Below are 8,521 nucleotides of genomic sequence, written 5' to 3'. Positions count from 1 at the left end.
AAAAATGCTCATGCGCACTTACACATGAACAATTGTCCAGTTCCTTTCTTCTTCTTTTCCTTTTTTTTTTTCTTTTTCCTTTGGTTTTTTGTGCTTTCCTTGACAATGGGCATGTTGCCTCTTTTTTTTTTTTTTTTTTTTTTTTTTACATTGCCTTTTCCTCTTTTTTTTGATTTCCTGGGCTGTGGGTGTGATAGTTGTTTTGTTTTTCTTTTTCTTTTTTTCTTTTTTTTCTTTTTTTTTGTTTAACTAGATATGAATTTTTTTTGGACATGATTTTTATTTCTTAATAAATTGGGTGACTGCTTTTTTTCTTTTTTTTGGTTGTTTGTCACTTTTTTATTTTAATTAGTCATCATTTTTAAATAAAGGTGTATAAGTAAATTTATACAAGTACACTTTTTCCATTTCTCCATTTTTCCACTCCCAACCAAACAAAAATTAGAGAAATTAAAAAAAAAAAAAAAAATCTATCCTTTCACTTTTTCATCTTCCCACCATTTTCTATCCTCCCACTTTTCCGCTATTCCAACCAAACAAATCACAAAGGATATGATTCAAATTTCAAAGCATCTTAACTGTACAATTACACAAACAAATGAAAACTTCTCAAAAGTCCCAATTCAAATTATTTTCCATTCTATGAGTCCATAGAGATCGAACCAAAACATTTTCTAAAATACAAACTGAACATACAAGCAAACCAGTTGGAGGTGCCACTTAGAGATCGAACCGAAACATTTACTAAAATACACTAAACAAATAGGCGAACTATAGTTGAAGGTGCCATTTTAAGATCGAGCTGAAACATTTTCTAAAATACACAGATCCAACAGAAAAAATTTCTAAAACAATCAACATTTAGGCATACCATCTTTAGGAGGTGGCAGCATTTTTTCCTGATCGTTGTCTCCATCCTTCACAATGAGGACCCCAGCCATACCGTAGATGGCGTGCTTTTCCAAATGACAGTGCATAAACCAAACCCCTAAAATATAAATCATGCATCCATGTCAATGAAAATTTATTACACGCATACAAACAGATTGAGAGAAACAGAGAGATTACCGGGATTATCAGCTTTAAATCTAATGGCAACCCAGCCGTTTTTAGGAACTCCAATTGTGTTAACTCTAGGAGGATCAACCAAATTGTAATCATGTTTGTAATTGGGGTCGGTGTCAAAGTTTCCATGACCCCTTCCAACCACGTAGAAGCTATAACCATGAAGATGAATTGGATGGTTCTCCGGATTCCCTATATTAGTCCCTTGGAACACGATTTCCACTCTTTGACCATACTCTATCATCCTTACCTTCGTTCCTAGGCTGGGAAATTGATATTGGGCATTGTCACCTGCGGTGTAGTTAAAAGGAACAGGAGGGAAAGCCGGAAAATCAGTGTCAAAAGGAAGAGGAGGAGCAGTAGAAGCGGTTAAGTTCCTGCAAAATGAGAAGTTGTACATGTTCATGTATGTATACATATATGTATATATGAGCTTGACTAATTGTCTCTTCTTTGTAACAATACCAAGAGTATAAAGACAATACCAATAGTATGCTTGCAATATATCAACCGATGGGTTCTGGAAACTTATGTTGTTTAAGGTTGAAGCATGCATGTTACCACCTGGCCCTCCACATTTCTCACCTTCAGGTAGATTACAAGGCAATTGATTCACAGATATTGTAATGAATATTCTTTCATCAATTTCTTGTGGGACATCAATTGGGTGCTCTTCAGTTGCCAATGTCTTTATTTGTTTTGTAAAGGCATCTGCGGCGTCTGTATTTTTAGGATCAGGAAGGAATTCTGGATAGAGAGGATTATATATTAAACCACCGTAGTTGAGAACTGCTGAAGTGCTTTTTTCATTGAACGGAGCCCCTCCTGAGTCTGAATAAGGCGTAGCAACCATGTAATAGGAAGTGTGCCCATCAATGGAATTGTTTGCTGTGACCAAGACATCCATTGTTTGTCCAGGGGAAATCATGATGTAGCTGGTGGGTATGGGCTTTAAGTATGCACCATCTTGACCCACTACTGTGATATTGTGTCCAGCAATTCCAAAGAACATTTCTTCATTCATCACTGCACTTACTATTCGGAGAAGATATGTATTGCCACGAGCAACCTCAAATATTGTTATATTTTCTGCAACATGAAATTATGATAAGTCCAACGAAGTCTAAATTAATTATATGCTACTAGTCTAGTCAACTGGTTGGCACCTTATCGATTTTTCAACAAATTCATCCTAAATTGAAATCCCTCCACCCCAACTTTCAATATATCAAAATAATATGCCACTAGCCATGTTTATAGCTAGGATAAATGAGCACCAATCACTTGTACTAAGTACATTTAAATCATTGATCTCGACTTGTATACCTCTTTTAATTAATATTATTTCTCAAAATCAATCTCCAACTACAAGGGGGAAAAAAAAAACCCAAAGAGCTAGCATGTGCAAGAAATATGGCGCAATATATAACCTGATGATGAACTGACTAGCAGTCTAGGACAAGGTTAGTTCATGAAAGAATTACATATCGATATACATCTTTCATACCAATATAGCAATCATTTGAAAATCCAGGTTGACCATTGATAGTGTAAGCATCTGATGGTGCTACATCAGCTCCGATTCTCATGGCAGCTTCGAGCATTGTCCTCAAGTATCCATTGTACCATTCCCCTGCATGCAGTAAGTAAGGGTTAAGATAGTATATTATTACTTTTCTAAGTTAATATGTTCAATGCAGTGTTATTAAACCCAAATTTTCCGAAATAAAGAAATTTACCAAGTATAATTATGTGTTCGCCATCTGGCTGCTTGTCAAATGGATATAATTTTCCCTTAGCAGGTTCAACGACGATGGCCCCATATACTGTGGCACGTGTCCAGTCACTATGGGCATGCCACCATAAAGTTCCTTCTTCATCAGAAAATATGACCTTATAAGTGAAGCTATTTCCTGGCTGAATGGGACATTGTGTAATGTATTCAGGACCATCTGACCATGGATTTTTTGGTTGCTTTACTCCATGCCTGTAATTAAAGGTAAAAGTTGACATCAATCATAATCTTTGCTTCCTATTGTTGATTTGTGAATAGTCAGGTGTTCTGTTTCATAATTGATCTTTAGATTATTTTGAAATTTTGCAACTATAGAGGGAATAAAATGAAAATTTAATCTAACAATAGAATTTTCAAAGTTGGCATTCAATAAAAAAAATTTAGTGGTGTAACATTATTTAAAGTTGCACTAAACATCATCATTATCTATAATATGGTGAGCTGAAGATTGCCATTGGTTGCCCATGTTCCTCTATGGATGTAGGCCGACAAGGTTAAACTACGTAATCCTCGTGTTCTCAGTGTTCTTATTCTATGCTTCCCTTTTCGCATTTACGCTAGTGTATACAACATGGTATAACACATCGCATTAATGTATTAGAGTTTTCAATTTGTTAATTGATATTTATTCTTGGGGCAGCCGGGCAGTGACCCAACTAGTTTTGCTCTAACTTAGGTGTGTCGACTGGTTGAAAAAACAATTTGCTAATATAGAGTTAGTAGGTTGTTAAAAAGCTATATTTCTCGTTGATCGAGAAAAGTGCTAAAAACCAATAAACAAACTCGTTTGCACCATCCGTGTATATATACTAGTCAGTGGAAAATTTTAGTAAAATATAATTTTCTTTCCATTTAATTTTTGTCTAAATATGAAATTTGATCCTTTGGTAGTCATTAATATGATTTTTTTTATGATTGTGTTTATAGTATAATTATTCAGTGCTCCCCCTTATCACATTAGTAATGGGTCTTATTAAAAAATCTATTAGGGGAAAAGTTAAGAGATACCCTAAGAGTATTGGTGTGAGAACTATTCTTTGAATTTTTTATAGAAAAATAATAAAAAAATATTGATTTTTTTTTATATTTTCCAAATAACAAAATTTGGCAACAAACTTAATTGTAATCTAAGGTTACAACTCTACTTAATTTTATTTATTTATTTGAATTTTAACAAATCCATCATTTGATTATATTTTCTTCATATATCTTCCATGCTTACAAAATTTCTAATAGATCAAAGATTAATAACTATGTCATCAATCAAATGTTTAAATATCAATTTTTTGTAATCTAAAACTGTACATAAAAAATAAGTTTATAAATCAAATAGTAAATTACATCTGATTGGCACGAACTTTAACATTAATTTTTTTTTATATATAAGATAAAAATTATAATCTAGCCTAATCTAAGTGTATATGTGTGTGTGAAACTTCCTTCTAGAATCTCACCATTAATTTAATTAATAGAACACACTATTACGCAAAATAAGAAAATATACATATACTATAATCTCATAATATCTATAATTACCCTATCTAAAGAAACGTGAATTTCAAGATTCTAAAAAGTTTTAATATAGGAAAGATTTTAAAATCAATGAAATAAATAAATATATATATTATAGAAGAATTGTATATATATATATATATATATATTAGAATATAATATTGACATGTAAAATTGTTTATATGATAAAATAACACAAGGTCATCCAAAAATCAAACGTCTTTATATGATATATTAGATAATTATAGTAGTAAATAATAAATATTTATTATTATTGTATTTGTACATGAAATATTAGATATGAAACTTGATATCTATGGTAGTTATTAATAAGTATTTATTATGATTATGTTTTTATATGAGATTATTAAATATATATAATTATGGTAATTATTAATAGGTATCTATTATGATTTTGTTTGAAATATATATTAAAATCTTAAATTGTGTGTTTACAAAAACTTATGCGGCATAATATTATAAGATCAAACAAAAATCAAATGTCTTTAATTTTATATATACTTTCTCAAAAAAAAAAATTATATATAATATAAGATTATATTATATTATCAATAACAAGTGTCAATGAGAGAGAGAGAGAGAGGCTTCATCACCAGTGAACGGTAAGACCATATAAACCATTATTGTTGACAGTAATATAAGCTGTATCGCCTTTGCGAACACGAAGTGTAGGGCCTGGGTACGATTCGTTTACAAGGAGCAAGCTCTCGCTTTTGTTACACAGACTTGTAACAACTTTCTCTCTCAGCTGCAATTAGGATGAATATTTATATTTAAATGAAATACAATTAGAAGGAGAATTAGAGGAAAAAAAAGTAAAAGAAAAGAAAAGTTTCATTACTGGTGGGTAATTGACATAGAAAACATGTAAACAATCAAGATTGTTTTTACATAATGAATATGAGACACTTTCGCTTGCATGCATCTCATGCAAACTTGGTCTCTATGCATTGAACTTGTTGAGACGCAGATATGTAACAATTATTTGATACATATCTACATCTCAACGGATCAAAAGCATAAGAAGATTGGAGTATTCGACCCAAATCCATTCCATTTTGTACGAGGAGCAAATATATATATTGCATTGAAACTTACATCAAAGGTGATCTCGTGCTCCGCAGCAATGCAAAGGAACAGCCCATCTAGAAACAAATATCCTAGGAACGCTAGGCCCAAATCCATATTCTTTAATCCCATATACCTTGCTGAATCTGGTACCAAATAAAGAAAAATACTTACAGATGTTTGACATTCGCCAACAGTTTTAAGAGCTATTTGTAAGACCAAACGTCTTGCCATCAAAATTATTTTAAAAATCTGTAAAGTTAAAAAAGTGTTTAAAAATCTATCACGTTTAAATAACACACAACATGTATTTTCAAAACACTTTTTCACACACTTAAACAACATTACTAGAACAATATTGCCAAACAAGCCCTTCGTTAATTACATGTGCCCTTCTAGCAAAAACGAAATTATATGTTGAACCCAGCTTTTACTCCCACCCCACCCCCACAAGGACTTTTATACTTGTGCGATGGTCGCCAATGATGCATAGTAGTGGTCTTTTATCTTTTTTATTTGAATAGAATTTAGCAACAAACTTGGTTATAGCCTATAGGCTGCTAAAAGCATCTCCAACAGTCAAGTTATCTCTATTTTTTCTCCAAAAAAGTCACTGTTCACACAAAAGAAAACCCCTCCAACAACCTCTCCATCTCCAAAGTTTTTTTAGATTTGCTACAGTAGCCTGGAGAGCTACTGTAGCTTATGCAAAGAATATTTCCCCTTAAAATAATACTTATTGAATTAAAAAAAAAAAAAAAAAAAAAGACTTTTTTCTCTTTCCTCCCTTTCTCTCTCCTTTCACGGCTACAAACACTACCATCTTTCTCTCAAACATCTCTTAAACTCAAGCATAATCAAAATACAAACTCAAAAACATAATCTTAAAATTAATCAAACCATAACAATAAAAGCAAAATCCAATTCTTAAAATAAAGTTGAATCAGAACAAGCAAATATGAAAAAAAAAAAAAAAAAAAAAAAAAAAAAAAAAAGAACAAGCCGATCTGACCCAGCCTGGTGGTGGGGAGGAGGACGAGTGGCGGTGGGGCGGCGGATGTGGTAGTGCTGCATGGTAAACGTCGATCTCCACCGGCGGTGGGGCGGCAGACGATCTGACCCAATCTCTCTCTCTCTCTCTCTCTCTCTCTCTCTGATGTGAAGCAAATGTGAGGTTGCTGGAATGTTCTTGAGGTGAAAAAGAAAATAAAAGAAGGGGGGTTGAACACTTGTGTGGAGGAGAAAAACAAGAAAAAGAAAAGAAAGAGAGAGCTTCTTGAATGCTCTAGAGTAGACGAAGAGAGGAAAAGAAAAAATAAAAAAGAAAAGTGAAGAGAGCTCCAATGGAGTAGACGAAGAGAAGAGAAGATAAAAGTAAAGTGAAGAGAGCTCAAACGAAGTGCCAGAGAACAAAAGAAAAAAAGAAAAGTGAAGATAGAGATAAGGGAAAGGTGTGGAGGAGAAAAAAAGAGGAAAAAATAAAAAGAAAAGAAACGTGTGGATGAAAAAATAAATAAATAAGGGAAAAATAAAATAAAGAATAAGAAATTAAAATTGAGAAATGTCACTACAATATTTTCACAATAAATTTTAGGTAGTGGGTTGTTACTAACTAATACTGATTGAAAAAAAATATATTTAAGTGATGTATTCAAATTAAAATAAGTAATAACTTACCGAATATGATTTATTATGAAAATATTGTAAAATATTAAGGATGTAGTACTTCTCATTAAAATTAGATAAATGAAAGAAGATTGAAAAAAAATATATTAAAGAAAGAATGAAGAAATAATATTTAAATGGGATAGAGAAAATAATAGAGAATCTGTTGGAAAGTGTATATGAAAAAGTAAGTAGGCAAAAGATAAAATGAACTGTTCATACTCCAAACAGTACAAAAATTTGAGGAGCCTGCTAGAGATGCTCTAAGACAGTAGCCTAAGCCTTCAAATTAAATAAGCCCCCTCCATTACCTAATAGAATATAATTTAGGACTTCTTACCTTTCTGAAAAATTAAATAAATAAAAGTTCGTAGAATGCATTGTCACCAGAAAAAAAATTTAACCAATAGAAGTTATTCTAAAAAAATTACAAACTCTTTGAATATTGTGCAATGTTCACTCTATCTACTGCAATTTAAGAGCGTCACTCTTCATATATAAAATAGATTTGAAATAAAATGATATAAAAAACTAATTAATATTTAAATATAAGTAAATGCATGGTTAAAAAATTTTATACCCAAAAATACATTTAGCTGACTCTAAATTAAAAGAAAATTGAGTTATTGTACTATGATAATATCTAATAATTTTTTAAAATAAAAATGAGAAATATTACCTGAATCTTCTTGATATTTGTACAAAATAAGTTTACCAATGAGAGGTGGTAGAGTTGCACAGAGTAAATTGCTCTCTAGAAGTTTACCAATAAGAGGTGGTAGAGTTGCACGGAGTAAATTGCTCTCTTAAGACAATACGTATTTTTTAGAAAATTTCCTAGTGTTGAAGACCAACAACTTTCACAGCTATCCCCAGAATACAACAAGCATAGCAATCTAACAGTATTCTCTTGTAAGTCTACAAATCTTGAGGGGAAAGCTCTCAAATTTTACTTTCTTAAACATAGAATACTGTGTATAGAAGAAATATATTTTCTTCAACAAAAGAGAAAAATAACCAAGAAAACGTTTTTGTTGCATCAAGGGAGAAGACCAAAAAAAAGGTTTTTGAAATTTATTTGTTTTTTCACTCTTTTTCTTAGGCCTGACAAGTAGGCCTATATATAGGCCAATGAATCCAATGAAGAACATTTAAAAAAAAAAAAAAAATAGCTTTGACTATCCTATCAAATGGATAATATATAAATGGTAATGTAATAATTTTATTGAATCAAATATGGATAGACATTCTCAGTTTGTATCTGATATCCAACAACTCTCTTTGGATGTATTTGTTTCATGATTTTTCCTGTGATAAGAAAACGTAGTATATCAACACTAACTACGTACATGGCTGTACAACTTCCAAATTGTTTGTCATTTAGGCCCCATTTGT

General features: G+C 31.6%; 1 protein-coding gene across 2 annotated transcripts; it reads right to left on the bottom strand.

The window, feature by feature from the left end:
• Positions 1 to 606: 606 nt before the first annotated feature.
• On the bottom strand, positions 607 to 6,865 carry LOC126713521 (putative laccase-9). Of its 2 annotated transcripts, XM_050413281.1 has the most exons (8): positions 6,474 to 6,865; positions 5,492 to 5,607; positions 4,987 to 5,141; positions 2,805 to 3,052; positions 2,573 to 2,698; positions 1,551 to 2,154; positions 1,069 to 1,442; positions 607 to 988 (listed from the first exon to the last, which is right to left on the bottom strand). In XM_050413281.1, exons 2-8 carry the CDS (start codon positions 5,591 to 5,593, stop codon positions 855 to 857), a joined length of 1,743 nt encoding a protein of 580 aa, XP_050269238.1. In that variant the 5' UTR covers positions 5,594 to 5,607; positions 6,474 to 6,865; the 3' UTR covers positions 607 to 854. The 2 variants fall into 2 exon arrangements, with proteins under 2 accessions (XP_050269238.1, XP_050269237.1); XM_050413280.1 differs by lacking the exon at positions 6,474 to 6,865 and having other exon boundaries at positions 5,492 to 6,456.
• Positions 6,866 to 8,521: the final 1,656 nt, after the last annotated feature.

Source organism: Quercus robur, chromosome 2 (genome assembly GCF_932294415.1).
Source record: "Quercus robur chromosome 2, dhQueRobu3.1, whole genome shotgun sequence".
NCBI classification, from domain to species: domain Eukaryota; kingdom Viridiplantae; phylum Streptophyta; class Magnoliopsida; order Fagales; family Fagaceae; genus Quercus; species Quercus robur.
The sequence above is the reverse complement of the archived record's forward strand: the minus strand, read 5'-3'. Positions and strand labels throughout refer to the sequence as shown.

Coding starts and splice junctions, on each gene's coding strand:
- LOC126713521 (XM_050413280.1), bottom strand. CDS start 5,806: ATGTTGTTTAAGTGTGTGAAAAAGTGTTTTGAAAATACATGTTGTGTG. Junction 1,443..1,550: donor ATATTGCAAGCATACTATTG/GTATTGTCTTTA, acceptor CTCATTTTGCAG/GAACTTAACCGCTTCTACTG. Junction 989..1,068: donor ATTTAAAGCTGATAATCCCG/GTAATCTCTCTG, acceptor TTTATATTTTAG/GGGTTTGGTTTATGCACTGT.